The sequence below is a fragment of the Aythya marila genome (assembly GCF_965140915.1).
Source record: "Aythya marila genome assembly, chromosome: 2".
Lineage (NCBI taxonomy): Eukaryota > Metazoa > Chordata > Aves > Anseriformes > Anatidae > Aythya > Aythya marila.
The window spans coordinates 57,937,342-57,957,319 of NC_139043.1; the positions used below are offsets into that span (position 1 = coordinate 57,937,342).

The following is a 19,978-nucleotide window of genomic DNA, read 5'->3' on the forward strand; positions in this document are numbered from 1 at the left end:
CCAGGAGTTGAATTACCTTCTCCATCTGTATGTTATGAACCTGATTTGATAGGGACAAAACCTCAGTCCTTTACATGTTTGTATCTGTCACTGAGACCAAACACAGAGAATTATACAGACATGCTGATTCCACTTCCAGCTGCACACAATTGTGCTGTGCCTGAGAAAAATTAACTAATTACTCCAAAGACAAGCTCGAGCAAGCCAGTGCAGTCTCTACAATCATCACAAAATAACAGACTAACCAGTCTTCTGTTGCTGATCTGTGTCAGAGCCTGCAAAAGACAGTAAATAGTGACTAAGTGCTGCTCTCCCTAGAAACAGAAAGGTTCACAAGGCTTTACAGCTCTTAGCATGGCTAAAAACATCCACGGCGTTTCAGCGAGAATGACTATGGTCTCAAGTCCTTCCCTCACATCCTGTACCACTTCTCTCTCTCTCATTTAGGAATTCTGTGATTATTAAATAATTCCTTATTCCTTCTGGAAGCTTTCATCTGCTCTCACTCACAGAACAAAGGTTGCAGCAAGATGGTAAAGATCCCTTTCTGCCTACACATTTCACTAAGCTAATAAACACGGTAACATTACTTGAGCTACTAGAAAGGCTTTCTTTATTAACAAGCACGGTACAGCCTTTAATTTGGCATTTAGGATAGTTACTATAACAGAAACTCTAGTTGCCCAAGCCAGGGTCTTTCTAAATGGCTTATAATGCTGTACTAAGGAGGAAAAAAAAAAATAGAGAGACTTCTTTTATGCTGTTGAACTCATATTGTTAAGGAAAGTTCAGTTCTATTTTACATAGTGGATTCCACTCATCTGGAATAACAGGATTAACAAATCCATTTCATTATCTTTCCCGGTCAGGTGTGTTTTCTGCAATTCATTTCAATTAGCACAGTAGAGCTCTGTCTCGGTTGCAAATGTTACTGTAGGGGATGCTTAAGTTCACAAAAAAAAAGCCAAAGCTCTTTTTGCTTAGTTGAGAAGAAACAGGTCAAATATATTTTTATATTTTTATTATAATTGCACTTATTTTATAAGGTTTCCAGGTGTAAGCCTAATAGATTGGCCCGACATGCATAAGAGCACTTTCTATGACTCAAGGCTGGCTCCAGATCAGGGGGACAGCCCCTCAGCAACCTTTGTTCTACCAATTTATAACAGGGCACGTATACATTCAATGTTTTTCTAACACAGGATTTAAGCTGCTAAGTGCCTTGGCTTTCAGACAGCTTTTCTGTAAGCCTCATTCCCCTTTCAATGAAGTAACCATTTTGATGCCTTGTTATGTTTATATGGTTCTTTATTGAGCAAGTCCTCTTACTACAATGAGCACTAACTGCAAGCTTCAGAAAGATATCCGGTTGCCTAAAAATTAGAGCTGAAAGAGTTATTCCTGGTACGTTGATGCAACTGTATGTCAAACAAAGGAACTTCTTCCCCTGGGTAGTTACTCTACCACCGCAAACCCCGACACCTACCCAAGCCCTTTCTCTTGGTTTCTCCACTTCTCCCCAGCTTTGGTTTGTTTTTACATCCTGTGCCTGACTGCTGCTTACCTGACTGAGGAGGTCAGCACAGAGAAAATTGCAATGGACCCTACCTGAAATGATGGAAAACACTTACTGACGCTTCTTACAACAAATCTGCACAGAAGCGCATGCAATATATCCTCCCCACCATTAAAAAAAAAAGCCAATGTGCATTTCATTCTTGCATCTTACTGAAATTCTGATATTCAAGTACAAAATAGGAAGTAATTCCAGTTTTAATTCAAAAACCAGTAATTTCATTTATTGGTTCATTTTCACTTGTTTCAACGTGAACAGTTAATTTTCAGTACATAGATGAAATGGCTGATCTTTCATCCAGTTTCATCTGCTGGGCTTAGTTTCTGAAGCTAGTCAATACTACAGATATCCTTTATTTAAATAATAAAAAAAAAAAGCTCGGTTCTTTGATTTTTAAAATTAAAACTAAATGTGGTGGTTTTTTTTGTTTTTTTTTTTTGTTTATTCGTGAGATGTCTGGTTAACGCAACAATTTGGGAGGTAAAAAGGATAATAAAAACCCTGAAAATTAGATCAATTCTTCTCTTCAGCTACATAAAATATGCACTGCCCTTCCTATAAGGATAACACAAACTATACTGCATTGAGTTGAACTCTGGTTGCTTCTAAGCAGTAACTGAGCTCACTTGCTAAAGAAACTGTGAGGTTGGTATTAGAAAAAAGTCTGTTGAGAACATCCATGTGAATTTAGCAGGACATGTCCAGAATACATTAACCCTCAAGTATAAGGGAAGTTCCCCGGTCCTACAGTAGAAATATTAACCATTAATATTTTAAATACTTAAATATTTAAAATATCAGTTATTGAATGTCTAAGTTCCATCCACTGCCTGTGACAATAGTTTTAGTAAGACTTTAACTAAGGCTTTGTTATATTTCCTATTCATTTTTAACTTTAGTGAACAAATGTTTACTAATGTTTGTTCACTAAATGTTTGTTAAACATTTGTTCAGTTAACAAACTAATTTAAGTCTTGGCATTTTGAAGGAAGTTTCGGGCTGTCAGTTTCCAACTGAAACAACACAATACCCTGTTTAGAGAGGTTTTGATATAGAGCACTATTAGTTTTATTTCAGCAACTTGTATTTGCTTAGAATATATTATTAGTTCTTAACATAAACATCTGTGAAGGATATTTAGCTAACTTGGTCTACTTTTAGTTATCTGAGTATACTTTTAAACATTTAATTATTGCTCTTCATTTTGTGAAAACTAAACGTCAGGTTGGATTTGTATTATTGAAACAGATTTGTCTTTGTTTTGTATTATTGAAACAGATTTGTCTTTATTTGCCCATTATTCATACAAATGACAGGAAGATGCTCAAGAACTACGTTATTGATTTTTGGCACGGTGTCATTCTGCATTAGCAACTGGAGTCAGAGGACTAACAGCTGAATGACTACCTTCAATCCAGGAAAATTAATTTGGCAAACCAACGGAAGGAGTGTGATAAAAATGATTTCACGCAAAATCAGTCCAATAAACTGCTGCCCTAATTAACACTAGCTTGATTTTTTGAACAACCTCCAACGCGGAGGTTCAGCATGATGCCAGGAAAGTTATATAAAGGCTGAGCCTCTCTTTCTGTGAGTAGGCTGAGCTACAATACACAGCTTGATTGTTGTTTTTGTTTGGTTGGTCTTTTTTTGTTAAGATAGAGGTAAGTGACAGCTGTGACTAGAGGATAAAGTAATATTAGTAAAGTTCCAACTTCACGTGTGGATTGTATGATGCATCTGAGAAGATGAGAATTGCCGTTTTCCCACCAAAATGTGGTCTGGAACACGGCCCCACCCATCACAATCCTTTCAGGACAGGAGAATATCATCTCCACACAGGTGAACTAAGGTCAGTGGGCTGTTGTTTCCGAAGGGGGTGTCAGACACCTGCGGTAACCGTGGCTTTTAACAGGGCTTGCAGGAAGATCAGCACTCCTGTAAAGAAGCCCTGCAGACACCTCATAGAAGAGGCTTGGGGTGGACTCTCACTTGCTCACCACACACTGCTCCAGCCACCCCACTGTGCTACTTGGCCACTTCCATATCATTTATAAGCTAATTCTCTGCTTCAGCGCAGCTTGGGCGTTTTTCCAAAAAAAGGGCTTTTCTCTTCTCCTCTCTCTGCTCCCCCCGCTGGCTTGCCCACCTTGGGGCCGAGAAAACTACAGCGGTGCTTCCAGCTCCCAATTACTGTTAGCAGGGGTTAAGTAATAGTCACTAACCTCTTCCATTCACAGAGGAGCACTGCGATCCTGCTTAATTCCCCTCCGCTCCCTGCAGCTCCTCCTTACACAACGCCCTGCAGCCGCAGCAGCACATCACTGCCCCGCTGCCCGGCCACCGCTGCGGCAACACCCCCTGGGCCAGGAACCCAATAAGGGCGCTATAGGGGCGGGATATCGCCCTGCAGCAAGCAGCTGCGGCACCACAGAGGCTGCTGCAGGCAGGCGCTCAGCCCGGCAGATAACGAGACAGCAGCACCTGGCCAGCGAGGGGCGTCCTCACCCCCGTGGGGACCTGGAGAAGCCCCTGGTTAAGCAGCCCGGGTTGAGACCCCGGTGAAGTCGCAGCCGAGCACCACCCAGAGCCCAGCACATCAGCCCTGTTGCTGCATCCACAAGGTTTATGGTGCAGGCTGAGTCCTTGCTCAGGGAAATGGGGGTCTCGGCAGCGCCAAGCCCCCCTGATGGAAAAGCAACCGCATCAGCCTGTGCCTGGCTTCGCCCAAGCAGGCTGCACACAAGGAGTAGCGGCTGGGACAACCCAGGCATTACACAAGCTCTTACTCAGGGCTATTTGCCCTGCTTCCTGTAGAAATTGCTTCCAGGGCTGCGATGCACCATGCTTTAGCACCAGCTGTTCCTTGGAGAGGTGTTTTTTACCTAGCTCTCACTGCCAGCCTCTCTACTACCCCCTCAACTTGTGCTGCTTATCTACCAGCAACAGGGCTTTCAGCTGCTTCGTTCGGAGCTTGGAAGATAAAAGTCTGGGAGGGTGCAGCTGTTTTCCTGGAGGCCAGTAGTTCCTGCAATAAACAGAATACGAAACACACAGCGTGAATTCCACAGCTTGTGCTACACCGTGCTGATGTTGGGCATTCACAGGCCATGACAGCACCTGAAACCGTGTCAAATTCAGACTGCAGGTACAAAGGATCTGCTTCAGTACTCACTTGCTTCAGATGTAAAGTAGAAATAACTCCAGAGGAATCTGTAACAATATCTTTTCCACCTAAATGTCTTCTATTCGACCTGTTTCCAGAAAACCTTAGGGCACGCTATCTATAAGTGGTAATAGTATAAGTAGTCTGTCTTTTCCTATAAGGCTTAAAAATTCAGTGCAGCTATAGATCCTGTTAATTCTATATTATAAAAATCTGCAGGATGGGATTGTAAGGTTATAGGATAAACTATTTTTTTCATCTTTTCTCATTTATTCTGACCAGTTAACTTCCCTACCAGCAAGTAGTTGGGAAACCAGTTAGCCTCCTTACAGCCACATTTGCTTTTCTATAGTCATGTTTTCTGAGCCACTTACAGAGCTATAACACAGGCAAGACCTCCATGGTCTAAAATAACTTAATCTGAACACAGGTTTTATACTGATTTAACTATGCTGGGTGTTTCAAAAATGTCACATGGTGTTTCAAAATTCTTTCCTCCCCCTGTCAAACACTTTGTAGTACCAGAGGCTAAAGCACGGATCTATGTAATCAGCAGCTCTAATTACAGTCATTACACAACTGCAATAAGGAGGAGCTCCAGAGTGTGACTAAAGAATTACATAGAAGACTAATGAGCAGGAAGTTTAAAGTGCAAGGCATGAATGAAGGTCAGCAACATGTGTTGTTTTGCCTATAGAAGGGCTGGCAGGCCAGGATATATGGCATTTAAAAGGTATCCAACATGAGTTCAGCATATGGGACTGCTAATGAGTAGCATGTGACTGTATGCTTAGCAAAAAATAATGAATCAATTAGCACATGATAGGAAACCATAACAAATAGCAGAATGTATGAAATAATGCATATGGGACTGATTAGAGGCAGATGCATCTTCAGATTCAGAAAGAGTGGTATCAATTGTACAGCCATGTGTTCTACAGGATCCAGAACCTGTTTGATCTCATAATTAACCTTATAAAAAATAAATTAAAAAAAATCCCCACTTTTCAGATGGATCAGCTTCCAAAACAAGGGTGGGAGTGGCAACATGCAGCCAAACAGGACAGAACTGCCTCTTTCCAGCATGCTGTAAATTTAGGTTAGCTTAAACTTGTCGGACAACTATGCTTTTTGGCATCACTGCTTGCTGTTTGATCCCTGCGAACAGCCTCAAGCTTGGACTGCCACAGGTTTGTGTATTTATGCAGGTGGCCAGATAACAAACCGAACACTTAACTCCAAACCTAGGCAAGATCAGAGTGCAGGGGAGCTTTTCCTTCAGAGAGGAACGAGACATGGACTCCAGAGCAGCCTTTTGTGGCTGTGAGATGAGCAGCCAGCATGGCAAGAGAAGCTGGGGTCCCTAGGATGGTGAATGTGGGCAGGGGGAAACACTGACTTTGGAAGCAGCACCAAATAGTGCCTTGTCTTAAGCAGTCTGTTCCTCAACTAGTATGAAAATGGTAGAGAAAGTATCTGTAAATAATGAAGATCTTTCAATACAAATAAAACTTCAACAAAGTTGGATGGATATTGTACAGCTTTCCTCATGGCAAACTGACAAGGAGAAGGCTTGCAGATGTACTTAGGTCTACTACATAAGCATAGCTGAGAACTGTAGACAAGCTTTTGGCATGAAAATCCTTCTTCAGGACTGAAATGTATAGAACAGATTCTTTTTTAGAGAGTAATTAGGTATGTTGGAGTCAGACCACCACTGAACATAAAGGTAACAGATTCCCACAAAGAATGTCAGTAGAGAGGCACGAGAGGCTTGAGGAAAGAAAGAGGGTTAAAAAGCCTACAGCTTTGCAGACAAAAGTCTCCTAACAGGCCTTATTTGCACAAGCACAGGTTGATTTCCCACTACTATGGGCTGCCACCCCCCTTCTAGTTGTCCTGTATTTCTGACTGGATTTTTTGTTGCATTTGCACATTGCTTTGTTTTGCTGTTTGTCTTTTTGTGCCCCCCACTCTCACCTGCCACACACACAGGAGTGTTACAAGTCCTAGCAAGTGCCAGATGCATTAACTCACTTTGCTACAACCTAGCAGTTTTTCACTTTTCAATTATTTTGTCAGGAACGCCTAAACAATGCACAACAAAATAATTGTCACTGCGATGATACGACTTGTCTGGTAAGCAGTTGAAGTCCTTGAAGGGAAAAAGCAGGTGTGTTTGTGAGAATTCAATAGCAGCTAGTATTCCACTAGTATGGCAAGCCAAAACATGTAAAAAAAAAAAATAGTTGAAAACTATTTGGATAAGAAAAAACAGCATTGAGAAGAGTGTTGAATTCAGCTCCTCAGTCAGGAAGAGCAATGCAACGTATTATCAAAGCATGTATGACAGTGAGAAATAACAGGACGACAAACTGAAATTACGGGTACAGTCACCATTTAATTTCAGATGAATCAAAGCTATTGTGAGCCAACACTCAGGATCCTGTAATCTAGCAATAAACACACTTTACGAATGCTAGAGCCTAAGTGCTGGTCTGTTACAGCCCCAGAAAGCCTGCTAAATAAACTGACAGGGGCATCAGCTTGTGGTACAATAACGAGTGATACATTTGGAATGAAAAGATTATAGTAAATAAATATATATCTCAGTTTATGGAATCTGATCAAATTAGATGCAAAGAATCAGTCGCAAAGATGCAATTTATTCCTCTTTTCTGTCATCTGACGGAGAACATAAGCAAGGCTCCCCTCCAACCACAACCGCCTCACCCCCATAGCCAAGGTCAGGGTAGCGGGACACCCGCCGCTCCCTCCCAAAAGGGCACAGACCCAGGAAACCCCCAATCCTGCCCCAAAGAAGAGAGAAGAAGGACCCCCAAAGCCATCCCCTTGTTTAAACACAGGGGCTGCCACAGCTTCGCCTCCCACCCCAGCTCCTCAGCCGCCCGCAGCGCCCCCTGGCAGCGCCGCAGCCCGCGGCAATGGCGGCCCCCACGGCCCAGGCGTGAGCCCGCCCGCCCGCCGCTGCCGTGAGTCAGGCGCCGCCGTGATGGCGGCCGGGGGAGGGGGCACAAAATGGCGGCGGGGAGGGACCCCAGGCTCTGTGTGGGGGGGATGGCGGATAAGGCACTTTGTAAGGGTGGTGGGGGTGAGAGCGGGGTGGCACCCCGGGGGGGGGGAGCAGTGCAGGAGGTGGGTGCATGCCTGGTGAGCGAGGAGTCTAGGACACGCAAGGGGAGGAACGACTGCAGTAATATACACGGTGCGATTAGCAGGGCAGTGTTAATGGTGATTATATTTTAAGTAGATACTGCCTGGTTTTAGATGCGAGGCAAATTCATCTAGGGAGCTGCAACCAAAACCAATGAAAAACAATTCAGGTTGCTGTGAAGACGACTCAGGGACAGGTGTCCCCTAACAGTAGCTTCACCCACCTAAATAACCTTTTCCAGGGACACCGGTGAGCACCGCCAGCTCCAGGGCAGGTGGTTTGGGGTGGAGGAGGCAGTGGCCCCACTGCTGCCCCATGGGACCAGCACTCAGTCCCTGCGATGTTAAAACAGGCATGGACCCACAGTACCGTGTGCTGCAGGAAAGCTAATGGCAGAAGCACAGCTAGAAGAAATTTGAAGAATTAAAGCAGACAAAGCAGATCATTTACTGTGTCATTCACCCACAAAGAAAACTAGAGTCCAATTTACCTTTTCCATTCTGCTACAACTTTTGAATGAGTTGTCCTGAGCATATTTTAATGTTCCTATAACACCATGAAGAAAAGGAATTGCTATCTTTCCTTAAAAATCAAAACCTTCCAGTTTAAGATTGATCATCCCTAAATGAGACAAGGTCTGTCTGTCAGTGTCCTCCCCCCCCCATCCCTTTTTATTGAAGCTAACTCCTCCTCTGCCTCCCTGCCCGGTTGGTTTAAAGTTATTAACTTCCTGCTGATTTACGCGAAGCACAAGAAGAGAGCATGTAGCATAGGGCACAAAAGTTGGCTGCATTGCTTCTTTTAGTGCCGTTTTTTGATAAACCGAAGCACTGACACACGAAAGAGTGAGCCTGCCCCCTTAGGCCACTTTCCTTTCACAAGCTGGAGCAATAGCAGGCTGCGACAGCAAGATGGCCCTGTTCCACTGCCCCAGCTGCACATCGTGCTGTACGTCTTGTATCGGGTTTGGCCATCCGCTGGCTTCTTAAAAGTTGGTTTTCCAGTGTATCACAGCTTTCCGGGCATGGCATACCCTGCAGATGCCCACTCTTGCACCCCTTTCAGCAGAGGGTTACAGCTGCACCTCGATGCAGCATTAATATACACTCAGTCTGTTTTGACACGCTTCAATTGAAATGTGAGCAGTAAACTAGTTACATTGCCTGCAGTAGCCCATGTTAAAGGCTCTTAAATGTGACTGGGGTGTGGTAGAAAAAGATGCATGCATGTTGACGAGAGATAAAATACTGTCCTTTCGGCAGTGTAGTGCTTAGAGATCACTTTGTCTCAGTTAAGACTTGAAAAGAATTACTGGCTTTCACTATCTTAACTTTTCTTCACATTTACTTTGTGTGTTCAGTGGAATTTGGCTGGTTTGGGATATTTCAGCAACTCAAATTATTGTTATCTTAACCAAACAATGCAGCAGTTCAAGTTGTTGCATTTGTTCCCCTAAGGAAGAAAGGGATTGCATTGAGAGAGTAGGGCAGGAAGTGAAGAGGTTAGTCAAAATTTAGCGTCTTTGTTACATGAGCTTTAATTTGGACTTCTGTAAATTGAATGAAAAAACATGGAGAATAGAGATAAGGAGCTTTCAGGATTAGAAAAATAAAACCCAAACCCTTCATTACTATGTTACAGCTTTTTCTAAGTAGTACTTTGCTTTAGCAGTTCTGAAGTTAATGAAGTGTGCATGGATTATTGCTGCCTGTATTTTACTTCAAAGCTGGTTATTCCCTAGAAGTCAGAGGCTTTGCATGTCTGTTGATATAGAAAAGTGGCTGAGAAAGTACTAATACAAAACTTCTGGGTTTTGACATAATGCCAGAGGAGCAAAAAAAAGCAAGATACACGCTTAACTTTGCGAATCTGACCACAGCATAAGATGAAGCAAGAGGAAGAGTTGATGCTGGGTTGTTTTTGCTACAGTTAAGGTAGCTTTTACTGTTGCTGCTTACACAAAGGGAGAGGCACACACATGCCCTCCCCAACAATGTGACTGTTCCTGCACTTGGCCTTTTGTATATACCTGGCACAGTCTAGCAGGCACAGGCGAATGTGACTGATCTGGTGAACACCAGAGCTCCACTCAAGCATTATTTCACAACAGGTTCTCTTATTTTCTCAGACTACCTTACCTAGGAAGTCTGCAGGACAGCCTTTAGAGCAGCTCTGAGAATCATTTGGTGGCAGCCCTATTTGTGGTTGTTCTGAGAACTGTAACTGATCTTGAGATACTGACCTGAAGGACGCCTGCTTTGCACTGAGACACCTCGCTGCTTGTCCAACTCTCAGCTGCAGAAGTGCCACAAAAGCTGAAGTCAACTGATGTGCATGAACACAATATGCCTACATATTCAAGCTGGGGGAAGAGCAAAGAGAGGAAGAAAGGAACTTAGATGGGTTCTTCCATTTGTCTGTAGAGCTGTTAGTGACTCTGTCTAGAATTTAGAGCTATGATTTTGCATAGCTGAGGAGGTTGCAGAGAAAAAACCTGTATTGTTTCTCAGTTTCTGTAAGCAAGCAGCAGTTACAGGACCATAAAGCTAACGTGGGATGTAACCTCTTGAAGATATGGTCTTAGATTTGTCTGCTCAGCATATCATAAGGATTATAAATGGTTTGAGAGTATGCTTCTGGAAAACTAACTGATACACAAGAGAACTTGAGATTTTACAAATGGTTATCAGTTCAGTGTTACATCTTAGTCTTTTCCCTCTTGTAAAATGCTTGAAAAAGACATCAACTACTTGCTTTTAAGCATATTCCAGAAATGCTTCCTGATATTAGAGCATCTACAGTTAGATAATAGATTACTTTTATGTATTGGGGAGGGTAGGGATGTTTTTCTTTAAAAACAGCACAGCAGTAACAATGGATATATCTAAACCCTTGTCACCTCCAGGGAGGGCAGGGTAATTTGCTTTTCTTTGTATTTACATATTTTCATTAAATCATTGCACAGCATACCAAAAGCTAAAACTACATAGTCCTTGTTTCTGGAAATGCCTCAATACTTTGCGTATGCTCTGCATATAGCAGATAATTTGGTGGGTTTTTCCCCCCTTCCCCACTATTTTCACTCAACCCCCCCCAGAGAAGTTGTTCTTGGGCTTAATCACTACAATATGCATAGTAAGGCTAATTATGCTTTAGCTAAAAATGTTTTCTGCCATCTTGTTATCGGGCACCTCACAGATCAAACTAGAGACACACAAATAGTGAATGTTTTCATTTTTCACATATCTAGCTGTATCTGCTTTGAAGAACAGCATTGTAAGCTTCTCCCACTATTAACTGACAGAGATAGAAGTCTTCCATGTCCCTGTGTGCCATGCTCCAGATGCAGATTAACATCATTAATGCCAGCAGCAGTCTCCTACTCTGTCTGGCAGGTGTTGATCTACATTTTAGACCTAGTGTAGGTGCTCATTTTGATGATGCTAAATGAGCTAGAACCAGGAACGTGGTCTTGAAGCAATATTTGTGTCCAGCATTTTGGCTTGACCTCGAAGTTTTCAGATAGACCTCCAGAAGCTGCACCTCGAGAGCATGTGTGCTCCCATGCCCACCCACTCATGGGTGGGAGAGCTCACAAGAGTAAGTCCAAACTGACCACACATGACCTATATACTGGGATACAGTGACCTATATAGAGCCCTCAGCATGAGATACTCTGATTTACAAACCTGTACTATTTCCTGAGGTATAATTACTGCTGGCTGTATCTAAGAGATCAGTCTAGTGTTAAGCTAATTAGGAACTGATCTATTTGAACTCTCCCTGAAGGAAGGCCCATAGGGAACAGGAACACCCATTGGGATGTTTGATCCATGAGAACTCTGACATTTCCAAACATCTTTAGGACAAGAGGGACTAGCCTTAAGTTGTGCCAGGGGAGGGTCAGGTTGGAAAAGAGGAGACATTTCTCCTCAGAAGGAGCAGTCAGGCATTGGGACGGGTTGCCCAGGGAGGTGGTAGAGTCACCATCCCTGGGGGTGTTCAAGGAAAGGTTGGACGTGGTGCTTGGGGATGTGGTTTAGTGGGTGACATTGGTGGTAGGGGGATGGTTGCACCAGAGGATCTTGTAGGTCTTTTTAACCCTCATGTTTCCATCATCTTAGGTCAGTGTTTCCCAGTCTCAGCCCTCTGCAACTGTTTGTATGGTGTTGGTGAATACCACAAATTGAAGGTGTAAACAAGGGTTGGTACACCAGGAGTTAGACTGCTTGAAAAGACAGGCTCATCTAAACAACACTGGGTTAAAAGCTACGTGAAAAATTATTCACCTGAGGGTGGGAAATGTATGTAGGGTATTTATGAGCTGGGAGAAGAGAAGATGGTCAGGAATGAAGAGACATTTGTTAAAGTCTACTCACCCTGTATTTACAGGATTCCCTGTGGCAGGTTATAGGTGGAAGGAATGCAAGTCTTGTCAGAGAAAAACTGACAAGAAAACAAGGATTTGTGTCCTGTTTGTGGCATAAGAAAAATGTGAAAGCAACATTAACATTAGAACTGGGCACAGACATGTAACTTAGATTAGAGCTGCAAGGATTGACTCTGAAAAGCATGGTAGGTAGAGCAATGAGGATCTATCAGATGTGCTTAGAGGCATTTCAGCTCCTCTCCATATAGATATTGGTGTTTTTTTTATTTGGTTGGTTTTGACAGAGATTGCTACTAGACTGCTTTTCAACCTACCAGGGAGGGAGAGTATAAACCAGTACAAGAAAGCTTGTCTGAGTCTCCTTCTCTGGAGATAATCAAGGCCTGTCTGGACACCTACCTGGACAGCCTGCTCTGAGGAACCTGCTTTGGTGGGGGGTTGGGCCTGATGATCTTTCGAGGTCCCTTCCAACCCCTACAGTTCTGTGATTCTGTGAAAGCTAGGGCTAGCCAGGTAAAAAAAAAAAATCAGGGATAATGTAGATGGACTCAGTGAGGAGAACAAGCCATGAAATATCTTTTTATTAAGTCTTATGGGAGGAAAAGGTATTGTCTTAAAAATCCTCTGTCTTGTTAGCTCAATGTGGATGGTATCACTAACTCTTTGACTCACATAAAACACATTTATCTCTTATATCATTCTCCTCTGAATGAGCTCCCTGCAAAGCACAAGTAAGGGTCTTTGGAGGGACTTTCCCTCAAAGCAGTCTTGCCAAGCAGCAGACAATCATTTTTCCCTCTATGCTACCTTCCCACCATTATCACCAGCCCTAGTAAAAGGTAGGCCGCAGAGAAACATTTGTCATGTTTGATGGGACTGGTTGCCCAGCAAGTATCTTATTAATGAGCATTCAGAGGAAAAAGACAGCTTATCTGTCTAAAGAAGAGCCACGGCACTGTTTTCACACAACTCCAAATACCAGCCATTTAACGTGTAGTGAATTAAGAGCTGTAGGCTGGAGTTCTGCCGTGGCCCTTTACCATCATTCCACCCTGGAATTCAGAGGGCTGCAGCATGGTTTAGGTCAGATGCCAAACCAGCCTGAGTATTGAGTTCAGATGGAAGAATGATGTTGCTTATTCCAGTACGACTGGAAAGCAACTGTCAGCACATATAGCTACAACGTGAGCTGCTGTAAGAAGCTTGGGAAAGCCTTCTGTTAAATAGGAAGCAGAGAACTGCACACAAGTTATTAGAGCTGCAGTTACTTAAGTTTAATTCTGGCATCCAGGAACATTTCCTTGGGTTTTACAGAAGATGTGCATTAGTGGATACAGCTATACAAGTACACAGGGAGAAGACTAAAAACCTACATGCTTCAGAGCCTATAGTATAGCTATAATTCTTAATAATCTATCTTAACTATAAAGATGCAGCATATTAGCACAAGCCCATAGTGCATAATATTAGGATTTTTTTTTTTTTTATCATTACATTTGGTCTAGGCAACAGCACAGACACAATGGTGCTTTAGAAGCGCTGGCTTGATGTCGTACATTTCTACATGTGGCAAAATTGGTGAAGCCTACATTAAGAGATTATTTACAATAGGTAGTACTTCTAGGATTCCCTATACAGCATAGGAATACATTGAGAGATACTCAACAGAAGCCATAACACACCATTTGAATAAAAAAAAAAACAAAAACAATTAACAGCTTACTAAGGGCCCCATATACAATAAATAACAAGCCTCATTCCTTAAAAAATAATTAAAAAAAAAAAGTGCTTTATAACACATTCAGTCTCCTACCTAAGGGTTATGTAGACTCCAGCTGTAAAATGATTCCTCCCAATGCAGGAAGATCCCAGGTTCTTTCAATTCCTCCTGCCTCTTACCTGCTACTATTTATAGCATTTCTCCTTCAAGCTTCCCAGGTGCAAGGCTTCCAGGTGGAAATTGTGCTCTTTAACTCTCCCTCCCTTAGCCTGAAGTGGTGAGGTGTATGTCTGTCCTGTTAGGCATGAAGGAGTAATCCTGAAATACAAATATTCTGTATTTTGCTTTAAAAAAAAAAAAGTTTGAATTTACATAGTCTCATTTTCCCCACTGTCAGGAATTAATTAGAAATTCCACAGGTTTTGGAATAAATGAACTGAAACTTATGGTCATATATGGGTTACAGCCACTGATACATATAGGGTGTTTTCCTCCCCCCTTCATTACAAAATATATGGTGATCTCCACCCTGCTTCCATTTAATTGGAGTTTTGCCACCAACCTATATAGGTAGCTCAGGTCCAAATTCATTAACAGAATGGAAAGATTTACTCTAAATGTGGGATGTAGTAGAAAGGTGATTTGGAGTTATTTTGCATGGTAAGCATGCCCTAGCTTGATGAGGCTGCTTCTTGAACCTAAACTGTAAACAAACAGCCACACAAAGTTGCAAACCGGTGTATGGGATGCTGGATACATGTCTTAGAAACTGTGAGAGAAGCTAATCCTAAAATACAATCTTCACCTCACTGAAGTTGGTGAAAACATTTTCCATGTACTTGACTGGTGCCAGGATTTTATGCTAGGTACTTACTCTCTTACTTTACAGGAGTTAATGCACTCTGAAAACTGTTTCAGCACTCTTCCTCCTGAATTCTTCCTGTTCCTCTGTGATAAATTGCGTCTTAAAACACTTTTCTAAACCTCCTTCATATCAATGCCCCTTTTTAAATGAGAAACTCAGTAGGTATCCCTTCAGCACTCTGCTTGAGCAACACCATTGGCATCACTTTCACACTGTTAGTCATAATACACACTGGTATGATGCCTTCAACGAGAATTTCAAAGCACTTAACAAATATTAATTAAGTATTGCGTCTCTGTGAGGTACATAAGTAATTAATTTTATAAGCCAACGCCATATAAAGGAGAGAGAAGGGTGGATTCTCACAATAGTGCATAGCCTCTTATTCGTTTACAGTTATTTTCTTCACGGGTGTCTAGACTTGAAATAAGTTCCCAATGCAGGTTTTGTAGTGACCCCAGCAACAGGAATATTTGTGAAGCTGAACTGCAGGACACCTCTCACATTGCCGTTATGTGAAAGCATGTTGCTTCAACTCTGTAGTAAGATGGAGTTATGGTAAATCAAGGCACTAGAAAGACAGGTGAAGAACTTAAGACTTGAGCTCCATCCCTGTCTTCAGTTCTTAGTAAGAGGTGTTCCTAAACTTCTGTTGCCCCATGTTTGTTTTTCTACAGGTAGAGAAGAACCTTCTGGTGTTGCAGGCTTCATTTTCCCATACACATTTACTCTTTCTGACTGGAAATCAAATGTAGGTAGATTTTGAGGACTTCATTAAAAATTCTGGGCTTTCTGGATGTCTGGTAGGTGTAGGGAGCAGACGTTTCTGAACTAGTTGCTGCATGCCTGGAGACCGTGGACATAAGGAGTATGAGAATGCTCTGCAGTCACAGAACATGAAGCAGCCTAGCGGGAGCAGCTGTCTGTGTGCTGTGCTCTCTTCCCGTGCATAGTAAGTACGAAACTCTTCAGAAACAGCAGACTTGCTGTAAACATGTTGTGCAGCTACTAGGACTGTGCAGTCTGCCCCATACTTTCAGAAGGGAACTATGCAGTTATTTGCATGTAGATTATACATCCGCTCGTTCCTGGGTGTGCTGCAGCTGCTGCATATGCACTTGCTTTTTGCTGCCCATGAAATCCTCTGTAGGCACAGGGAATTCCTACCCCTAACACTTGCCACCTTATATCCACACACCTCCAAAACAACATTGATCAGGATTCATACTTATTCCACTTCTTCCTTTGATTTACCTTTTCCCTCTAGTGACAAGTACTTGCAGTAATGTAGTACTTCCACGAGACACCCTGAGACAATTTCACAGTTTGCTGCTGCCAAAAGAGAGAGGTGACAGTCCCCAGTTCCCATGGTCTTGGACATCCTGATGCTCCCATTGTGTAGGTTCTGGTGTGTTCTGGGTCTCTCCATTAGCCATTTTGACTTATTAGCCTGGAAGAAGAAAAAAAACCAGAAAGGTGGATATTTTTCTCTGGAATAGTGATGTAAATCAGCAAGCTAAATGACAAGTTTAAGTCGAAGGACCAGAGGAGTACCAAAGCTTCTTCAAGTGCAGCCAGGAGGCTGGGAAAAAGACTGTGAGAGAGACTTGTCCTTGCACTTTTGCAACAGTGACACATTAGATGAGCTTAATTGCCTATGAAGCAGTATTTTGATTTCGTTCTTTTACAGAACAGAGTCACTACTGTGCCTCTTCTTTTCTTGCCCTTGTCACTTAAAGATTTGTCATTCAGTTCGGGGAAGTGTCATTCAAATCAGTGTGTGGATTCACAGTTTTCATGGCACCACAGCTTAAGAATCAGTTTTGGAAGTGTTATCAGGAATATTCTATGTCATGGTCTTACAGGAAATTGCATATCTTGTGAAAATTGCTTTGAAATTAAACAGAATTCTGAGAAGCTTATGACGGCTGCTACAGAGAGTGTCAAGTCCATGATATCTTCTTCCCAACACCCTGGAAAAGGTATAAATAGGGGGAAAAAGAGTTATTTTTCAACTATATAACATCAAGACAGGTTTGAGGTAGAAGATCAGAAAATAAAATGTGATGAAATTCTGATTATTCCTTTGGTATTGTCTGAGAAATGATAGCAGACTTCAGCACATTAATAAAGCAGTTTAGACATCCGTCTGCCACAGCGCTGGAGCACAGAAGATCAAAAGAAGGTTCTCATCTGCTTGACATACACACCCAGTGTTCATTCATTAATGGCATACTTTTAGCGTAGGTTATAACTGTACACATCATACAACAAAGCAGTGCCATGAAGTTTCCCTGTCCACAGGGAACAGAGGGAGCAGAAAAAAAAAAATAGAAAAAAAAAAAGTCTGATTGATTAAAGCATTCTCAGCAGCTGAGAACATCATTAACTGACAGGGTTTGCTGTGAACTTTGAAAGGGTGGGTAGAATAACTGCACTCCACCATCTTTGTTTGACTGTATTGTTCAGTATGAATACCCCACTGATAAAGTAATTCTTGATAAAACACGTTCTAGTTCTCAGAAGTCGTGCAATCAAAGCATACACAGTGGGTGGGTGTTGCAGTATCAGTGTTCTGTAAAATAAGCTCGAATTAGCAGTTTCGGCCACCCATCTGTTTTGGTGATGGTCTAAGTATATGTATTTTAAACCAAATACGACCCATTTTAGGTTCTGAAGAGAAAAGAGAGACAAACCTTTCCTGAAAGAACAAAGAGCCAAAACACATTGTGTTTGCTCAAATCCTCACTCCATAGGAGTCTCTCCAAAGAGTTCAACTGGAAAGCAGAAAGCATTTGCTTATTCTTTTTGTATTTATAGAAAATGCATTTCCTCACCTCCAGTTTAGGCAAATCTCAGTTGTAATGAGGCTAACGGGCAGAGTCCAGATCAAATTCGCTGCTGGTGTTGTGGCGTTGACTTAGTGGATGGGCACCTGAAATGCATCTGGCCTTTTCTTCCTGTGAAAGCGAAAGTGTGTTAGCCAGTTGTTTCCAAAGCATGCAGAGTAATACGCCTTTGGATTGTACACAGCTAATCCTCTTTATACTTTGCTGACTGTAACCTGCTTAGTCTTACATGAAATGTATTCTCTGACTTTCTGTGAGCCTGATCCAAAGTCTGTTGAAGTCAGTGGAAAGAGTCCAGATTTTTTCCAGTAGTTTTGGAGCAGACTCTATATGAACAGCTGGTCTACTACTGAGTCTTCTAGTTGAAAGACAAAGAAAATAAGCAGTACCAAACCGCACTGGACTCAGCGCTGTATTAAAGATATAAATGAAAGTAATGTGAAACTTGTAAAACCAGACTGGACACAACACTCAAACATGCTGCAGAGAGCAGTCTAGTGCTAACAGGGGAATAAATCAGATACTTAATAATTTGTTTTCCATAGCTTTTACTTTTCCACATATTCAGTAACGTAACAGAACTTTTTTTTTTTTTCCCCTAGGCACATAGTTGCCAGACAGCAGCACTGGAATGAGAACATATGTAGTGTTTGCTTTTATCTTACTTTACATAAAAAGAAGTATGAATACCTTGTGTTATTCCAAGTATAAAATTACAGGTGTCAAATTATTTGGTGTTTTAAGTACTGTGCCAGAAAAGTAATCCAGTAAAAATAGCTATGTCCTGTCAAAACTGAGCAGTTAGTATTGTTATTACAGTTCCTTACTTGCACGGCTCCAGCAGTGTAAGATTGTACAAGACAAGTGTAAGACCAGCAATAAACTTGCCTGGAATTGCCCGGAACATAGAAAGTCAGGAGGATGGAAACCAGATGAAACTAAAGGTCCAGTGTAAGAATCTGCCTGGTCTGCTTTACAGTGGTTTCAACTATAAATGCCATTGAGTAAAAAGTATTCAGCATCTTAGGGAGTTATTCTTAACACGGAGACGACAAAGACTTAGCGCAAAGGGTGATTTGTGCTTGGTTCTGTGTAAGTACATGGTCAACCCTCTGTCCTAAGAAGTGTACCATCTGAAGATGAGAAAAATACTTATCTCGAAAGAGGAAAGATTTTTTTTTTTTGCATTTCCGTGTTGCAACTGGGGGTGCAAAACAGAGATTAAGATGGTTTGACTGGGTCAGACTGTGGCTGTGCTGGCTGTGGCAAGGAAGCCCTTGGTACTCTGGGATACTGAAAAAAGTGAGGCCATCCTTACAGAGCTGAGTAAGCCTTCAGGAAGAAGCTTGATGTGGACTTGAACCAAGGCAGAAGGTACCAAAACAGGACACAGCACTGCACAACACAGATTTTTGCTATGTGAATTTCTCCTCAATAGAGCATGAAGAGCCACGCGCTACATGCAGCTGCCGGAAATCAAGTTAATACTTTTATTGTCTGCTCCACAAAGGCTGGGTCTGAAGAAAATCTATTTAGTAGATTATTTCCCTGAAGGGGGCAGAAGAATCACTGCATTTAACACTTTTTCCTGGCCCCTGGAGCTGCAATGAAGCCTGGACAGAGACAGACTGGTTTGCTAAAATGAGGACACACTGCTTCTGTCAGTATAGATGTTAAGAAGCTTATTAAAGGACACAGCAGCTGCCAAGTGAATCTTTAATCCCTGCCAAATCCCCAAAGTTTGTGATCAGTTTAAAGCAGTTCATGTAAAAAAGAAACTTTTACTCATCATTCCACGTGTGTTTGCAGATCAGATGTGGTTACTTTCATGGTGTTAATCAGAATTCATTTTACTTGTAATTTTCAGAGTGAATTTTGACTGTCCTAAAAAACACTCCCCCAAACCCTGCTCTCTTTCCCTGTTTCTTAAAAAACACAGGAATCATATTCATTGTCCACACTGGTATTTTAAGTGGCACACGGAGTGTGGCAGGTGACATAGCACATAGCTGAACAGCAGGCCAAATCCTGATGCTGTGGGCTGCCTTAGTGTTAAAATATCAGAAACTACAGGGGCAGTAAAGCTTGCATGTCCTGACTGATATATGAGTAAGGGTTAACTGTCACAAGTTGATTTATTGAAAAACTTTTAATGTACTTGCTCATTTTCTCTTTACAAACCACATGATCACGCTGAGTGTAAGTATCTCATGCAGAAATGAGTAAGGCTTTTTGAG

At 42.1% G+C, this 19,978-nt stretch overlaps 2 protein-coding genes across 2 annotated transcripts in view; one reads left to right on the forward strand and one right to left on the reverse strand.

Moving 5' to 3' along the window:
- The window catches only part of BLVRA (biliverdin reductase A), a 31,128-nt gene extending 27,224 nt beyond the window's left edge, over positions 1-3,904 (reverse strand). Inside the window, exon 1 of the mRNA XM_082754128.1 lies at positions 3,802-3,904. Within this exon, the coding sequence (XP_082610254.1) occupies positions 3,802-3,810 (9 nt within the window). The 5' untranslated portion in view covers positions 3,811-3,904. The remainder of the gene's footprint in view (positions 1-3,801) is intronic.
- A 3,701-nt stretch (positions 3,905-7,605) lies between these two features.
- The window catches only part of COA1 (cytochrome c oxidase assembly factor 1), a 52,755-nt gene continuing 40,382 nt past the window's right edge, over positions 7,606-19,978 (forward strand). Inside the window, exon 1 of the mRNA XM_082752245.1 lies at positions 7,606-7,735. The gene's annotated coding sequence lies outside the window, so the exon portion shown is untranslated. The remainder of the gene's footprint in view (positions 7,736-19,978) is intronic.